The following is a 19,755-nucleotide window of genomic DNA, read 5'->3' on the forward strand; positions in this document are numbered from 1 at the left end:
TAACTTTCTTTGTAGTTTGCAGAGCCAACAGAAAATCTAAATTTTTATCACCACTCTGTCCTCATTACATTTTCATTATTTCTTTGGAAACAAGGGAAAAATGTTATCAATTACCAAACTACCCCCTTCCATCAATTACATCATACTCCCCTATTCCCCAAATCATTTGCTAAGCCATTACGAAAATGTTTTTTACTATTTTAAAACCATATTATAAAACATAGTGCTGATTAGATGCTTCAAAAAGTTTACCTTTTCAAAGGATGCCCGTACCATACCCCTAACTAGTTTATGAAAAAAAAGTGTTTGTGTTAAAAAGTTAAACAACAGATATAATGGGCTGATCCTAGATATGGAACTATGAATTAAGATTTATTTCCAGGCTGGGGTGGTGGCTCAGTTGTAGAGCAAATGCCTAGCATGTGTGAGGCATTGGGTTCAATCCTCAGCAAAACATAAAAATAAATAAATAAAATAAAGGTATTGTGTCAGACTACAACTAAAAAAAAAATTTTTTTTTAAGATTTATTTCCTTCACTTCATTGCATATTGTGAGGATCTTATGAGTAGTCACTACTTTTTCAATCAGGAAAACACTGTATTAAAAAAATTGTATGGAGTCTATAATTGCCCAAAGCAGGATTTCAACAATGATTTCAGTAAAAACTTTCCCACACCCAATTAAACTAAAAACCTTTGTTTTGTTTATTTAGTTTTTTATGTTTTTTTTTTTTTAATGTGGTTCTGGGAATCAAACCCAGTGCCTCACTCATGCTAAGCAAGCGCTGTACCACTGAGCCACAACCCCAGCCACCAATTAAACTATTTTAAACATATGAACTTTTCTGATCTTAAGTATTAGATGATTGGACTAGTCCTTAAAAAAATCAGTGAATCTGACCCTAATTCTAATTTGTTGACCATATTATATATAATTATAATACTGATAAAAATTTTTAAATCCCACCTAAGTTTAAGAACAGAATTATAGATTAATTTACACTGTTTAATTTAATGTGAATGTGGTCACCAAATTTTATGCTATTTAACTTTTAAGTTATTTTCATTGACGACTTATCCTGACCTGTCTAGTGTATTTGAAAATGCTCACACTTTGCCTAGGTAGTACTGCTTACCCATATAATGGTTTTAAGTACGTAACATTCTTGTAATTTTTCTTACAAAATTAAAACCTGCTTTATGGTTGCCTCTAAAGGCATTGCTATCGTGGATAAATGAATAAAATTCACATATTCCCTGAAAATCGATAAACACTATAATCAATAAACTATACTATTCAATAACTAAAAAGATACATGCAGGGTCATGTCTGCCTAAATATGTCACATCAATCATTAATAAGCTAACCAAGTCCTATTTTTTCCAAAACCATACAATACTTCTACAAGTTATCAAGAATATGCGTACAGGAATACACATATTAGCAAGAGTTGTCTTGAACATTATCCAAAAAATTGACTCTAATGACCTTATCAGGGAAAACTGAAATCCATTTAGAACCATGACTCACCTTCAGCAAAAGTCAGAATGTCTCCAGCACCTATAAAATCTAAACCTTCAGTAGCTGTTCCACCAACAACACGCCATTCAACAGTCACCTGACCTAAGCTGCCTCCTGTCCTGTGGATCACCAGCTCCACTGAGGTCTGAGGCTGCTCCTGAACTTCGACAAACAAGCCATCTTCGGAGGTATTGGGACTAATACTATAAATCACAAACACTCCAAAGGCATCACCATTTAGTGCTATGGTAACTGTAGAAGTATTTGGCTGTCCAATGGTTGGCTGATTTTCAAAAGTGGCTGTGATGTTCATGAGATGAACTTCAAGGAGAGAAATTAGGAAACTCTCATCCATCTCTGGAAAATCATCAGGAAGAATAGAAACTGTGAGGTTTGCAATTTCATCACCTTCCAGCATTATGGCCCACTGCCTTGTCACAGGCTCATAGTCACTACCAGCCACAGCTTGACCACTAAAAAGAGATGCTACCCTGGTCATGTTTTTCCTGTAGGTCCAGAAGTCCGAATGATTGACAGATGGGTTGATGGAGGATGTCATCCAAAAACACTGAGGACCCTCAGAAGCACTGAAAAATGAAAACGCCGAGCAAGCATGTTCTTTGAGGCACAGAGTGGCACAGGTGTACTGGGGCTCCCCTGCTGCAGAGACATTCACCCAAGTTCTCCAAAGTGGGTCAGGCACCCCTTGAATTGGTGATTCATAGTAGGACAGTAAATCTTCGCCTTCCTCAACTGCAAGAGCCACTACATCAATGTCGGAAGTACTGTAGAACAACAACAGCTGCCCAAAGTGCCCTCCACTAAAAGATGGAGGGACAATTAAGACAGGTTAAGCACTCAAAGTCATCTGCATATTGCACAAACAAAAGAGCAGTGCTGATTGTGTTTTTTCTTTTTTTTATGTTTAAAATAATAATACAAACACAACGTGCTTCCTAATTGCATGTCTTTCAACATTTTTTTCTTAGGTAGGGAACTTTTGCTAGTTTTCAATCAAACAATGATTTTTAATAATGTTTATTTTTTAATTGAGCTATGAAAATATCTTGCAAGATATGCAAATGGTATCAATTTCAGAATTTCCAAGCAGAATTACAAAATGAGTTTTAATTACTAGATTTTACTGAAGATAACAATAGTAACAGTACATTTGGAAGAAATGTAATGACTTGCTCTAAGGTCCCTCAATCCTACATTATCTGTTCCTAAAGGAGCTCAGTGTAAACTATGCTGCCTTCAAAAAGAAATGCAGGAAAAAAAAAAAAAAACAGAATCTGAAAATCAAGCACTTCAAACAAAATCTGAGTGTTCTTTAACTTAAAGTTGTATTTAAGTTCTACAGACAGTAGATTAAAGTAATAAATTTATGAGATTAGAAAACACAAAGGTGTATAATCTACTATTCATTTCACTAACAACAGGTATAAGTATGATGGATCATTTTATTAATAAACATAATTCAACCAACACATTAACCTATAAAATAAATTATAATATGGAAAAACCATCAAATCCAAACTGTTTAATTGTAGAAGGATCCTTCTTCACCACCCATAATTCCCATCACTCCCAAGATGCAAGAAGCCACCTCATATACCTTCGCCTGACAGTGATGTTAGCACAGGAACTTCTTTCCAGAGGCTCTTGAACACGATTAACTGACTGAACAAAGGCTACTGTGCCATATGGATTATCATTGGCAGGAATAATAATATTTGCCACTGGATCTAACCCAATAGTACCTCCACCAGAGGCATCAGTTAGTTGCACTTGGATAACCTAAAAATAGAGTGAAAACTTCCTTAACAGCATCCCAGCTCTGAAATTAGAGTAAGAATGATGCAGGTAAAAAATCAGCAAACATATCCATACAAGCATAAAAATAAAATGGACTAAGTATAAAGGGACTCAAAGAAAACTCCCCCAAAACATTTGCAAACCCAGCTTGGAATAGAATGATTCATTATCAACTTAATAACAGAGCATGATTATACATAAGAAATACAGGCTGTTTAAATTCCTTAATAATCAGTTCTATAATCATAAAAATCAATTTTAAGATTCCTATTTATGTTTATCATTTCAATGATATGACTTTTATGTCCTATACCTTTTTATTGAGGGGAAATATTGCATATGCATTTTTAGCTCAAAGTTAAATCTATTATGCTTTATTTCCCATGTTATCCTGAATGGAAATTCTGACAAATCTTATAGGAAAAAACATCATATTGTATTGCAACCTTTAGAAAGAAGGAAAGATAAATGTTTTCTACATGTAAATGAATAATATTTTAGAATTGAATTATGATTTGCATTCAAGAGAAATTCTATGGACTCCTATAAAATTTAATACTATTAAAGAATAAATGCTAATATAATACTTTTATGAGGTATAAGCTTTAGTAATACTTGAATTTCATAAAATAAAATTATCTTCAGACAATATGTTAGTGATGGATGAATCAGCTTTCCCACTGAGACTCTAATTTTTGTTGCCACATTGCTTCTTCATCATGAAAAATATAAAACAGGAAAATTACCGAGCTTATTTGTTAAATAAGCTCTGAAATTAGAGTAAGAATGATGCAGTTAGATAGTAAACTCTCAATAATAGTTGAAGAATAATAAATGAAGAGTGGAAAGTCAAAATCTACACTTAAAAAAGATTGGCTTGCATCCAAGCCAAAAGAGACCATGAATACAAATTAATAAAAACAAATATAGAAAAAAATGAACATAGTTTTATATATTTTTTAATTATTTAACACCATTATTGAAAAATACAATGTAATTGCACAAAAAAATCGTATACTAATAAAATCTTATGTAGACAAAATCTATTTTTAGAATATTCCTCCTCTTGTTATTTGTAAAGATCACTTTTATCCTACCATACTTTGAACATTCTTGCAGAAATAATTTATCTGACATCCTCTCTAAAATGTCATAGCCAGAGTCATCTGTTCTAGTCACTATAAGACAAGGCACAATTTACAGTGTCATTCTATACTAGCCATTCCTCTCACCTCTTCAATCTCCGGAACGTCGTCAGCCAGGACCTCTAACAACAAGGTTTGAATGGTTTCCCCAGGGGCAAAGGTCACATTACCTGAGACAACTTGCAGGTCGCCAGTAGCAAGCTGTCCATTAATGGTGGCAACCCACTCAATAGTAACATTGCCGAGTGTCCCAGAATTTCGAATTATTGGCAGGTTTACCTTCACTGAGTTAAACTCAGGTTCCTCTACAATAAGTTTAGTAATCTGAAAACCTGGAGGGAAGACAGATAAAAAGTATAATTGAGTCAACACAGAACTAACAAGGACCCTTCTACAGTGGATTCTTTCTCCCCCTAAGCTACCTAAGTAGCTACATCCCATAAAAGCAGGGTACCATGCTGTGACACAACTTTGTCAAGCCTGCCAAAGTTTCCAACCGTTATTTTTCATTGTGCTAACAACAGAAATCATAAAGTGAGATGTCAACAGGGGTCATGTATATACCAGCCATGAGTGAAATAATCCAGTGGGAACTGTGGCCAACTATACAAACGGCCTGCCTGGTCCCCAGGGGTAGTTGCTATTTGCTCCCATGACTGATACTATGCAGGAAAGGGGGGCTTGATGTTGCCAGATTTTCCTACTTATCAGGAAAGCCCAGAAAGTCAGATCTGAGTGGCAATTTCTACAAATTAATTTTTAAAAGAATTACCTAAGACTCACAAAATGCATCTGGGAACCAAATCTGAACAAAAAGCTAAAAATTTGTGATTTCCATCTCTATGTTACTTACTTTTATAAAAAATTACTATCCATCCCTGTCAGTCTATATAGGGGCCCTATGTATCACTAATAATCAGGTTAAAAAAGGACACTTAATCAAATCAATTCTGAGTCTCTACAGAAAAGAAATGGCCATTATACTTGACTTATACAAACAAGTAAAAGAGAGATGCAAACAAGCCCAATTACCAAATAATCCATAGGGGTCATCAGAAGCCTCAATAATAATGACAGCCTCTGTCAAAGCCCCTAGTTTCGCTCCTCCTGTTGTTTGATTCAGCAGCTGCACAAGGAAAGATTCTTCCAGTTCAGGGTAGATGTCGTTAATTATGTATATTGGCACAGCTTTACTGGTTTCCCCTTCCAGCAAGACCACATCTGATGAAGCTATACTGTAATCTTCACCTGCAAGGACAAAAAGCAAAATGTTAACACTTATTCAGAATATGATAAACATTCCAAACATTAGGGAAACAAAATTTACCCCAAGCTTTATGGTATACTTGGGGAGACATTTTCGAGGATATTAACTATATCTATTCTAAACAAAGTTTTCTAAAACTAATAAAAGTTGGATTTGATAATATCATAAGATAATGGAAAAAACTTCTTAAGGTTGTTCAACTTCATGTCTTCATTTTCAGGAAGATGCTTATATACTTTACTATAGATTGATTCTCTCCCTCCCTCCCTCCTTCTCTCTCTTTAGAGTGAGATAGACAATTATTACCATAACATGGTTCCTTCTCTAAAAAAAAAAAAAAAAAAAAAAAGAGTACAATACTTTAGAACAAAGAAAAGAACTAGAATTCTAGTTTTACTGGGGAAATAAACTATACTATTGCAGAAACGGCATGTTAGCATCCTCAGTGATATAGCTGGAAATGACAAACTTTCCTACAAAGCTGGATAAAAAGCTGCTGCTGAGTATTGCTCAGGGTGGCAAGAAAACAAGCACTGGATAAGGAAAGGAGGGAGATTCCCTTTGGATCCTACAGGCTAACTCCTCAGAACACTAATTCCCCCCACTTGTCAATAGATGAGGTTGTCTAGAGGCATTCTTAGGTCTGTGCATCCTCTAATGTGCACAGATGAGGTAAGCCTGGCTTGTTTTTCCTTTTTCTTTTTTTCCTTTTTTTTTTTTTGGAAGATGGACAGAATGCCTTCATTTTATTTACTTATTTATTTATTTTAAATTATTTATTTATTCTATTCTGTTACACATGATGGCAGAATGCAATTCATTTCATATTACACATAGAGAGCATAATTTTTTAAATCACTAATTGTACACAAAGTATTTTCACACCATTCGTGTCTGCATACATGTACTTAGGGTAATGATGTCTAACTCATTCCACTATCATTCCTACTCTCTTGCTCCCTCCCTTCCCCTCCCTCCCCTTTGCTCTATCTAAAGTTCCAACATTCCTCCCATCCTCTGCCCCCATCACCATTATGAGTCAGCAACCTCATATCAAAGAAAACATTCAGCCTTTGGTTTTTTGGGATTGGCTTGCTTTACTTGGCATTATATTCTCCAATTCCATGCATTTACCTGCAAATGCCATGAGTTTATTCTCTTTTAATGCTGAGTAATGTTCCACTCTGTATATATACCAAAGTTTCCCTATCCATTCATCTACTGAAGGGCATCTGGGTTGGTTTCACATTTTAACTATTGTGAATTGTGCTGTTATAAACATTGATATGGCTGTGTCCCTGTAGTATGCTGTTTTTAAGTCCTTTGGGTATAAACCGAGGAGTGGGATAGCTGGGTCAAATGGTGGTTCCATTCCAAGTTTTCCAAGGAATCTCCATACTGCTTTCCAGATTGGCTGCATCAATTTATAGTCCCACCAGCAATGTATGAGTGTGCCTTCTTCCCCACATCCTCACCAACACTAATTGTTGTTTGTATTCTTGACAGCTGCCATTCTGACTGGAGTGAGATGAAATCTTAGAGTAGTTTTGATTTGCATTTCTCTAATTGCTAGAGATATTGAACATTTTTTCATATGTTTATTGATTGATTTTATATCCTCTTCTGAGAAGTGTCTCCTCAGTTCCTTGGCCCATTTATTAACTGGGTTACTTATGGGTTTTTTGATGGTAAGGTTTTTGAGTAGAGTACTTTATATATCCTAGAGATTAGTTTTCTATCTGGTGTGTTTGTGGTAAAATTTTCCCCCATTCTGTAGGCTCTCTATTCACCTCACTGATTGTTTCTTTCGCTGAGAAGAAGCTTTTTAGTTTGACTCCATCCCATTTATTGATTCTTGGTTTTAATTCTTGTACTATAGGAGTCTTATTAAGAAAGTCAGGGACTAATCTGACATGATGGAGATTTGGGCCTACTTTTTTGGATCAAACCCAGTGCCTCACACATGCTAGGCAAGTTCTTTGCCACTGAAGTACAGCCCCAGCTCAGGCTTGTTGTCTTATTTTTTTTTAGCAAGAATCATGTTCAGATGATTTATGTTTTAAATCAGGCATCATATCCCCCTCATTCACACTCCTGTTTCTTTGAGTGAACACTAGAATTCTAACTGAACTGTTATTGGGCAAATCTCCCTCTAAATTCTGGATCTCCTGTATCAAAGAAGGCAGTCTCCAAATGTGTGCATTTGGCAGTCAAATCATTCTGCTTATACATAAAATAGTCAATGCTAACCATTGTCTCTTCCATATTCTTCATAAATAAACAAGTAAGATAATGGCAGATAAGCCTACTCCAAAGAACCAAAATTAATGGCTACTCATTTTTTCCTGCATTCCTTAGTAGTCATTTACACATGAAACCCTTTCAAAAAATGAAAAAAATTCAGAGAAAGCCAATGACATCCTTAGTTTACTTTTCATTGGCTTGTGCATACTTCAGCTGTCATAACTTTTGAATTTTGGTACAATTTTACCAGTGTTTTTTCATGAATTCTACGAATCTGGAGTCACAGATATGTAAAATCTCTAGATTGGTATCTAAACAGACACAAGAGTACTGATGCTTTCTAGTTGATTTTTCGAAATATGTCCTTATGTGGCTTTGTTAATCCAGACACATGACCCTTTAAAACACTTCGCTGCTCCTTAGATATCTTTTCTTACCAGCTACTGCAGTTATTGGCACAGCTTTAAACTTCACAGAAACATCTGCAAATGCTCCTCCTGTTCTAGTCACATTGATAATGGGTCCAACATGATTTTCTGTCACTCGAACCACTGGTGCTGAAAGCTGAAGGGTTCCAAATGCATTGTCGTTGGCAAGGATAATTAAATGGGCTACAGTTTCTACCTTAGGTCCCAGGCGTGGAGAATTTGGAACTAAAAGAGAAGAAAAGCTAATATACCAAATTTCTAAAAATGGGTTAAAAGTCATCAAGAAGCCTCAATAAAACTGCATCAGCCAGATGTCTCTCTCTACTATTTATATTTCAAAGGATTTAAATCTGTATATGCACCACCATTAAACTAGACTTTGGAAATACAAAAATAAAGTAAATAGAAAATCCCTGATCTCTTGCATCTTACAATCTAGGGAGATTTTTCTTCATATAAAAGCTTGGCAAAGGAAAGATTACCCTACACAAGTATTTTTAATAAGTATTGGAAACTTCTGAAAAAGCAGTGAAATGATTCAAGTATAATTAATCATCAATTTACATGATATTACAAGTCATAATGAGCCTACAGAATTATGTGCTTCTATTTAGTTCATTATCATGCCACTACAGAAAAACAACACTCTGGTTATGAAATGAGTAGAAAAGGCATTTCCTTCTAAGTTCCTTGAGCTCAAAGATCAGCTGCAGACTCCAGTCACCCCACTGCACTACAGAACACCAGAATTTACTCCTACCATCTAACTGTATTTGAATACCTATAACCCAACTTCCCTCACTCTTCACTTCCTACTACCTTTCCTAGCCTGTAATAATCACTCTAGCCATCTACTCTCTTTTTTGAGATCAACATATTTAGCTTCTTCACATAAGTGAGAATATGCAGTATTTATCTTTCTGTGCCTGGCTTATTTCACTTTTGATAAAGTTCTCCAGTTCCATCCATTTTGCCACAAATAGCAGGATTTCATTCTCTTTGAGAGTCGAATAATCTCCCCTGTACCATATTTTCTTATCCATTCATCTGCTGAGACAGATAAAGACAGGGATAGATATATATTATTCATCAGATTAGGAATCAGGCATAAAGAAGTTGAAGAACTCATGTAAGATCCTCTACTACTACCTATCAGACACAATTAGGAGGTGTACTAAATGGCTGGCCTCATTTTCTTACTTCCTATTTATGATCCCCACCATATCTGCTACCTGACCTTTGGCTCTCCACCACTGGGCACCCTGCCCTGCACTCGGGTGCAGGTGCTAACAGCTGCTCCTCTCATGGACGTTGATGATTATACTTAGAATAGAGCAGCAAAGATCCTAGCAGGCCCTACACTGATTTGTCTACTAAAATTTGAGTCATCAGCAAGTTTATAAGATGACAGAATGAAGGAGATTGCTTTCCTGACTGTTCTGTGGCATGAAACCAAGAAAGCAGACAGCAGCTTCTCAGTGAGCATTTCTGAAGGCAGTCATTTTTCATGGGTCAGTTTTTTGAGGACTAGGAGTTTTGTTTTGTATTCTTTCATTTTTAAAAAATTTTTACTTTACATATACATATGTATTTTCTCTTACCTGTTCTGCTTGATTCTCTCTTTTCTTCCACTAACAGCCTATCTCTATTGTTCTCTCTTTCACTCAGTTTTTTACATCTATCTTCTTTCCTCCTCTCTCATAACCATCACATTCTATATCGATTCTGTTCTCCCCCTGTCCACCATTTGAAATGGAAAACCCTTTTGCAAACTTGCTGTTTTCATTGTAGACAACAGCTGATCACATCATTTCTGTTTATTGTGTTAATTAACACTATAGACATCATAATAGAAACTATTTGGTTTGATGTTGTATATTGTTTGCATTGGTTGTTGTTATTATTTGTCTTCCCCTAAAGAGTAAGGATCTGGAAACCTTCAGGGATACCATAAGTCCAGTGGGCAGAAACTCTACTGCCTCAGATCCATACTGTTAGAAGGGTGGACACACAAACAACATGAAAAAGCAAGGAGCAAATCGTCCCAAACAAACTGAGATACTCCAATAATAGAATACATTGACACCACAGTGGAGGAAATGTCAGAAAAGGAGTTCAAAAGGTACATAGTTAAACTGATCTGTGAAGTAAAGGACTGAATAAGGAGTGAAGTCAGACAGAAAATATAGGAAATGATAGATCACTTCAATAAAGGAATAAAGATTCTGAAACAACAACAACAAAACAGCAGAAATATTCAAAACGAAGATATCAATTCCAAATTAAAAATACAATTAAAAGCATCACCAACAGACTAAATCACTTGGAAGATAGAATTTCATACAATGAAGACAAAATATAATCTTGAAAACAAAGTTGACTCTAGAGAAAAAATATCAAGAGACCATGAACAGAACTTTCAAGAAATATGGGATAACCTGAATAAATAAAGATTTATTGGGATAAATAAAGGCTGGGAGACACAAACAAAAGGAATGAACAATCTTTTCAGTGAAATAATATCAGAAAATTTCCAAAATTAATGAATGAAATATAAAATCAAATACAGGAGGATTACAGGACCACAAATATACAAAATTACCCTCATTAAGACACATTATTATGAAAATGCCTAACATACATAGGGATAAGGATAAAAATAAGAAAATAATTTTAAAGTGCTCGCTTTGGCAGCACATATACTAAAATTGGAACGATACAGAGAAGATTAGCATGGCCCCTGCACAAGGATGACATGCAAATTCGTGAAGTGTACCATAATTTTAGAAAACTTCCCAGACTTGAAGAATGAGACAGAATCCCAAATCCTAGAAGCCTACAGGATGCCGAATGTGCAAAATCATAAGAGATCCACACAGACACATTATAATGAAGATTCCCAGCATACAGAATAAGGAGAGAATTTTAAAAGCTACAAGAGAAAGGAAGCAGATTACATTTAGGGGTAAACCAATCAGGATAACAGCTGATCTTTCAACACAGGCTCTGAAAGCTAGAAGATCCTGGAATAACATATTTCAAACACTGAAAGAAAATGGGTTCCAAACGAGAATCGTGTATCCAGCGAAATTAAGCTTCAGGATGGAAGATGAAATTAAAACCTTCCATGATAAACAAAAGTTAAAAGAATCTGCAGCTAGAAACCCATCTCTTCAAAACATCCTTGGCAAAACATTTCAGGAAGAGGAAATGGAAAATAACAATGAAAACCAACAGTGGGAGGTAGGACAGTAAAGGGGGGAAAATAATCAAAGAGGAAAACAAACCATGTTTAGTAACATAAATAAACAAATATGGCTGGAAGAACAAACCATATCTCAATAATAACCCTAAATGTTAATGGCTTAAACTCACCAATTAAGAGACACAGGCTAGTAGAATGGATCACAAAACATGACCCAACAATATGCTGCCTACAGGAGACGCATTTGATAGAAAAAGACATACATAGACTGAAGGTGAAAGGTTGGGAAAAATCATATCACTCATATGGACTTTGGAAACAAGCAGGAGTGTCCATACTCATATCAAATAAAATAGATTTCAAGCCAAAGTTAATCAAAAGGGATAAAGAGGGACACTACATACTGCTCAAGGGAACCATACACCAACAAGACATAACAATCATAAATATATATGCCCCAAACAACGGTGCAGCTATGTTCATCAAGCAAACTCTTCTCAAGTTCAAGAGTCTAATAGACCACCATACAATAATCATGGGAGACTTCAACACACCTCTCTCACCACTGGACAGATCTTCCAAACAAAAGTTGAATAAGGAAACTATAGAACTCAATAACACAATTAACAACCTAGACTTAATTGACATATATAGAATATACCACCCAACATCAAGCAGTTACACTTTTTTCTCAGCAGCATATGGATCCTTCTCAAAAATAGGTCATATATTATGTCACAGGGCAACTCTTAGACAATATAAAGGAGTAGAGATAATACCATGCATCTTATCTGATCATAATGGAATGAAACTGAAAATGAACGATAAAAGAAGGAAGGAAAAATCATGCATCACTTGGAGAATGAACAATAGGTTACTGAATGATCAATGGGTTATAGAAGACATCAAGGAGGAAATTAAAAAATTCTTAGAGATAAATGAAAACACAGACACAACACATCGGAATCTATGGGACACATTGAAAGCAGTTCTAAGAGGAAAATTCATTGCTTGGAGTTCATTCCTTAAAAAAAGAAAAAAACAACAAATAAATGATCTCATACTTCATCTCAAAATCCTAGAAAAAGAAGAGCAAAACAACAGCAAAAGAAGTAGAAGGCAAGAAATAATTAAAATCAGAGCTGAAATTAATGAAATCAAAACAAAAGAAACAATCGAAAAAATTGACAAAACTAAAAGTTGGTTCTTTGAAAAAATAAAGACAGACCTTTAGCCATGCTAACAAAGAGAAGAAGAGAGAGAACTCAAATTACTAGCATACGGGATGAAAAAGGCAACATCACAACAGACACTTCAGAAATACAGAAGATAATCAGAAATTATTTTGAATCCTTATACTCCAATAAAATAGAAGATAGTGAAGGCATCGATAAATTTCTTAAGTCATATGATATGCCCAGATTGAGTCAGGAGGATATATACAACCTAAACAGACCAATATCAATTGAGGAAATAGAAGAAACCATCAAAAGACTACCAACTAAGAAAAGCCCAGGACCGGATGGGTATACAGCAGAGTTTTACAAAACCTTTAAAGAGGAACTAATACCAATACTTTTCAAGCTATTTCAGAAAATAGAAAAAGAGGGAGAACTTCCAAATTCATTCTACGAGGCCAACATCACCCTGATTCCTAAACCAGACAAAGACACTTCAAAGAAAGAAAACTACAGACCAATATCTCTAATGATTCTAGATGCAAAAATCCTCAATAAAATTCTGGCAAATCAGATTCAAAAACATATCAAAAAAATTGTGCACCATGATCAAGAAGGATTCATCCCGGGGATGCAAGGCTGGTTCAATATACGGAAATCAATAAATGTTATTCACCACATCAATAGACTTAAAAATAAGAACCATATGATCATCTCGATAGATGCAGAAAAAGCATTCGACAAAGTACAGCATCCCTTTATGTTCAAAACTCTAGAAAAACTAGGGATAACAGGAACTTACCTTGACATTGTAAAAGCAATCTATGCTAAGCCTCAGGCTAGCATCACTCTGAATGGAGGAAAATTGAAGGCATTCCCTCTAAAATCTGGAACAAGACAGGGATGCCCTCTCTCACCACTTATGGTCAACATAGTTCTCGAAACATTGGTCAGAGCAACTAGACAGACGAAAGAAATTAAAGGCATAAAAATAGGAAAAGAAGAACTTAAATTATCACTATTTACAGATGACATGATTCTATACCTAGCAGACCCAAAAGGGTCTACAAAGAAACTATTAGAGCTAATAAATGAATTTAGCAAAGTGGCAGGATATAAAATCAACATGCATAAATCAAAGGCATTCCTGTATATCAGCGACAAATCCTCTGAAACGAAAATGAGGAAAAACACTCCATTCACAATATCCTCAAAAAAATAAAATACTTGGGAATCAACCTAACAAAAGAGGTGAAAGACTTATACAATGAAAACTACAGAACCCTAAAGAGAGAAATAGAAGAAGATCTTAGAAGATGGAAAAATATACCCTGTTCATGGATAGGCAGAACTAACATCATCAAAATGGCGATATTACCAAAAGTTCTCTATAGGTTTAATGCAATGCCAATCAAAATTCCAACGGCATTTCTTGTAGAAATAGATAAAGCAATCATGAAATTCATATGGAAAATTAAAAGACCCAGAATAGCAAAAACAATGCTAAGCAGGAAGTGTGAATCAGGCAGTATACCGATACCAGACTTCAAACTATACTACAGAGCAATAGTAACAAAAACAGCATGGTACTGGTACCACAGCACGCAGGTGGACCAATGGTAAAGAATAGAGGACACAGAAACCAATCCACAAAACTACAACTATCTTATATTTGATAAAGGGGCTAAAAGCATGCAATGGAGGAAGGATAGCATCTTCAACAAATGGTGCTGGGAAAACTGGAAATCCATATGCATCAAAATGAAACTGAATCCCTTTCTCTCGCCATGCACAAAAGTTAACTCAAAATGGATCAAGGAGCTTGATATCAAATCAGAGACACGGCATCTGATAGAAGAAAAAGTTGGCTACGATCTACATACTGTGGGGTCGGGCTCCAAATTCCTCAATAGGACACCCATAGCACAAGAGTTAATAACTAGAATCAACAAATGGGACTTACTCAAACTAAAACGTTTTTTCTCAGCAAAAGAAACAATAAGAGAGGTAAATAGGGAGCCTACATCCTGGGAACAAATCTTTACTCCTCACACTTCAGATAGAGCCCTAATATCCAGAGTATACAAAGAACCAAAAAATTAGACAATAAGATAACAAATAACCCAATCAACAAATGGGCCAAGGACCTGAACAGACACTTCTCAGAGGAGGACATACAATCAATCAACAAGTACATGAAAAAATGCTCAACATCACTAGCAGTCAGAGAAATGCAAATCAAAACCACCCTAAGATACCATCTCACTCCAGTAAGATTGGCAGCCATTAGGAAGTCAAACAACAACAAGTGCTGGTGCAGATGTGGGGAAAAGGGTACTCTTGTTCATTGTTGGTTGGAGGGCAAATTGGTGCAGCCAATTTGGAAAGCAGTATGGAGATTTCTTGGAAAGCTGGGAATGGAACCACCATTTGACCCAGCTATTCCCCTTCTCGGTCTATTCCCTGAAGACCTAAAAAGAGCATGCTACAGGGACACTGCTACATCAATGTTCATAGCAGCACAATTCACAATAGAAAGACTGTGGAACCAACCTAGATGCCCTTCATTAGATGAATGGATAAAAAAAAAATGTGGCATTTATACACAATGGAGTGTTACTCTGTATTAAAAAATGACAAAATCATAGAATTTGGAGGGAAATGGATGGCATTAGAGCAGATTATGAAGTGAAACTAGCCAATCCCTAAAAAACAAATGCCAAATGTCTTCTTTGATATAAGGAGAGTAACTAAGAACAGAGTAGGGACGAAGAGCATGAGAAGAAGATTAACATTAAACAGGGATGAGAGGTGGGAGGGAAAGCAAGAGAGAAGGGAAATTGCATGGAAATGGAAGGAGATCCTGAGGGCTATACAAAATTACATACAAGAGGAAGTGAGGGGAAAGGGGAAAATAATACAAGGGGGAGAAATGAATTACAGTAGAGGGGGTAGAGAGAGAAGAGGGGAGGGGAGGGGAGGGGAGGGAGGATAATAGAGGATAGGAAAGGCAGCAGAATACAACAGACACTAGTATGGCAATATGTAAATCAATGGAAGTGTAACTGATGTGATTCTGCAATCTGTATACGGGGTAAAAATGGGAGTTCATAACCCACTTGAATCAAAGTGTGAAATATGATATGTCAAGAACTATGTAATGTTTTGAACAACCAACAATAAAAAAAAAGAATTTTAAATGTTGCCAGATAAGATGACAGGTAACATTATAGGGAAACCAATCCAGATCTCAGATGATTTCTCAATTCAGACCCTTAAAGCTGGGAGGTCTTGGAAAAATATATACCAAGCTCTGAAAGAAAGTGGAAGCCAGTCAAGAATACTATACCTAGCAAAATTAAGCTTCAGAATTGATGATGAAATAAAAACTTTCCCTGATAAGCAAAAATTGAAAGAATTTACAACTAGAAAGCCTACATTACAAAACATACTCAATGTGATATTCTATGAAGAAGAAATGAAAAACAAAAATGAAAACCAGCAAAAGGAGAAACTACACTAAAAGGACACTGAATCATGGAGAAACAAATTCTAATTAAAAACCAGAAGTAAATCAAAACTACAGGGAATAACTATCATATCTCAATAATAATGTGGAATGTAAATGAACTAAACTCATCAACCAAAAAACATAGAGTGGAAGATTGGATTTTTTTATAAAAGGCCCTACAATATGCCATCTCCAAAAAGACTTACTTCATAGGTAAAGACATCCACAGACTGAAGGCTAAAAGAAGGGAAAAATATCATTCACATAGATCTCATAAACAAGCAGGGGTTGCTATCCTCATATCACATAAAGTGGACTGCAAGCCAAAGTTAATCACAAGATACAAAGAAGGATATTTCATACTGCTTAAAGGAATTATACATCAACAAGACATAATAAGTGTAAATATTTTTGCCACAAACAATGGAGCATCTATGTACATCAAACAAACCCTTCTCAAATTCAAGAAGCAAATAGACCACAACAAAATAATACTGGGTGACTTTAACACACCTTTTTCACTACTCGATAGATCCTCCAAACAAAAACCAAACAAAGAAGGTATAGAACTAAAAAATGATTAATAATTTAGACTTTACAGGAATATATAGAATATTTCATCCATCAATGACTGAGTATACTTTATTTTCAGCAGCACATGGATCCTTCTCTGAAATAGACCATAGCTTATGCCCACAAAGCGACTCTTAGAAAAAACAAAAAATAGAGATAATACCTTGCATCCTATCAGATCATAATGGAATGAAATTAGAAACCAAAGATTAAATAATAAATAGAAGCCACTCTAACACCTGGAAACTGAATAATACACTATTGGATGATGAATGGATAAGAGAAGAAATCAGGAATGAAATTTAAAAAATACTTATTTTTCAAAAGAGGGAACGCTTCCAAACTCAGTCTATGAAGCTAGTATCACGCTGATACCAAACCAGACAAAGAAACATCAAGGAAAGAAAATTTCAGACCAATATCCCTGATGAACACAGACACAAAAATTCTTAATAAAATACAAATTGCATACAAAAACATATTTAAAAGATGGTGCACCATCATCAAGTGGGATTCAGCCCAGGGATGCAAGGTTGATTCAACATACAGAAATCAATAAATGTAATTCATCACATCAACAGACATAAAGTCAAGAATCACATGATTATATCAATAGATGCAGAAAAAGCATTTGACAAAATAGAGCACACATTTGTGTTCAAAACACTAGAAAAACTAGGGAGAGTGGGAACATACCTCAACATTGTAAAAGCTATATATGCCAAATCCAAGGCCAACATCATTCTAAATGAAGAAAAATTGAAAGCATTCCTTCTAAAAACTGGAACAAGACAGGGATGGCCTCTTTCACCACTCCTATTCAATTTAGTTCAAGAAACTCCAGCCACAGTAATTAAACAGAAGAAAGAAAAAAAAAGGATACAAATAGGAAAAGAAGAACTTAAACTATCCCTCTTTGCTGATGACATGACTCTACGTTTGAAAGACCCAAAGATATCCACCAGAAAACTTTTAGAACTCATAAATAAATTCAGCAAAATGTCAGGATATAAAATTAACACCTAGAAATCAATTGTGTTCCTATATATCAGTGATGAATCAACTAAAAGAGAAATTAGGAAAACTACCCCATTCACAATAGCTTCAATGAAAACTACAGAGCACTAAAGAAAGAAATTGAAGAAGAACTTAGAAGAAGGAAAAACCTCCCATGTTCTTGGATAGGCAGAATTAATATTGTTCAAAATAGCCATATTACCAAAAGCATTAAACGGATTTAAAGCAATTCTTATTAAAATTCTGATAACATTCTCTATAGAAATAGAAAAAGCAGTCCTGAAGTTCATTTGGAAAAATAAGAATCCCAGAACAACCAAGGCAGTTCTTAGCAAGAAAAGTATAGCCAGACGCATCACAATACCAGACCTTAAATTATACTACAGAGCTACAGTAACAAAACACCATGGTATTGGCACAAAAGCAGACATGAAGACCAATGGTACAGAATAGAAGACACAGAGACAATCCCATATAAATACAGATATTTCATATTAGACAAAGACACCATGAATATACATTAGAGAAAAGAGAACTTCTTCAACAAATGATGCTGGGAAATCTGGAAATACATATGTAATAAAACAAAATTAGACCCCTATATCTCACCCTGCATAACCCTCAACTGCTGGCACATACACACAATGGAATTCTACTCAGCCAAAAAGAAGAATTAAATTATGGCATTTGCCAGCAAATGGATAGAACTAGATACTATCATGGTAAGTGAAATAAGTCAATCCCCAAAAAACTAAGGCAGAATGTTCTCTCTGTCATGCAGATGTTGACTGTAGGCAACAGGGAAGGGAGGAGTGAAGGTTCACTGGATTAAACAAAGGGGAATGGGGAAAGGGGGGAATGGTAATAGAAAAGGCAGTACAATGAATCAGACATAACTTCCTTATGCTCATGTATAAATACACGACCAGCATAACTCCACATCATGTACAACCACAAGAATGGGATGTTTACTCCATTATGTATGATATGTCAAAATACATCCTACTGTCATGTATAACTAAAAAGATGAAATTTTAAAAAATAAAAAAAAAATTGAGTTACTATCACAGACTTGCACTTAATTGTTCTTTCTTTATCCTACATTATAGCTATGCGGAAGTATGCTGCATGGTTCTGGGAACAGATAAAACATAAAATATACATTGATTGCTTCTCCTCTCCCATAGCACACAGATACTCCGCATATATATAACACTTTATTATTAATAATTGCTGATATTTATTGATAATGTTTACCTTGTGCCAGTTATTACATTGATTTTTGAGTATTTGCTCATATTTAATCCCTATAATACATCTGTATTATAAATAGGGAAACTGGGACTTTAGATGATTAAGTCCAATAGCTTATTATTATAAATTTAAAAATAAGTTATCTGACACCAACACACACAACTCCTGACCACTATGATGTGCAATAATCCCTTTTGGTTTTATTTCTATTTTTATACGTTTGTGCTCAAAAACCAGAGTGCATCCTCTAATTATTACTTAATAAGGCTAATTATTATTTTAATTTCTCTGTTATTATAACTATTCCAGCTTTTTAAAAAGTGAGGGGTATTGTGTAAGAATTTTTAACCTTGGCTGTAATTTTAAGATTTAATGTTAGCAATTGTAAATTTCCTCTATAACCCTGGACTACAATTACATTCATTGTGGTTAAGAATGTGGCTTCCCATACATAATACATTCACACAGGTGTTGAGACTAAGGGGAAGAAACTTACTTGTAAAGAGCTTTACATACTGACTTTGAATCTTACATTTTAAGCTAAGTCAATATGCTAATCTTAGAATCTTACATTTTAGCCTAAGTTATTCCAC

General features: G+C 35.1%; 1 protein-coding gene across 1 annotated transcript in view; it reads right to left on the reverse strand.

The window, feature by feature from the left end:
* The window catches only part of ADGRV1 (adhesion G protein-coupled receptor V1), a gene marked incomplete at its 5' end in the record, with an annotated part of 540,732 nt that overhangs the window by 429,634 nt on the left and 91,343 nt on the right, over positions 1-19,755 (reverse strand). The window contains 5 exons of the mRNA XM_081287826.1: positions 1,532-2,343; positions 3,141-3,322; positions 4,573-4,817; positions 5,518-5,733; positions 8,434-8,649. Coding sequence (XP_081143952.1) covers positions 1,532-2,343; positions 3,141-3,322; positions 4,573-4,817; positions 5,518-5,733; positions 8,434-8,649 — 1,671 coding nt within the window. The remainder of the gene's footprint in view (positions 1-1,531; positions 2,344-3,140; positions 3,323-4,572; positions 4,818-5,517; positions 5,734-8,433; positions 8,650-19,755) is intronic.

This window comes from Spermophilus citellus (assembly GCF_964194105.1).
Source record: "Spermophilus citellus genome assembly, chromosome: 1".
Classification (NCBI taxonomy): Eukaryota; Metazoa; Chordata; class Mammalia; order Rodentia; family Sciuridae; genus Spermophilus; species Spermophilus citellus.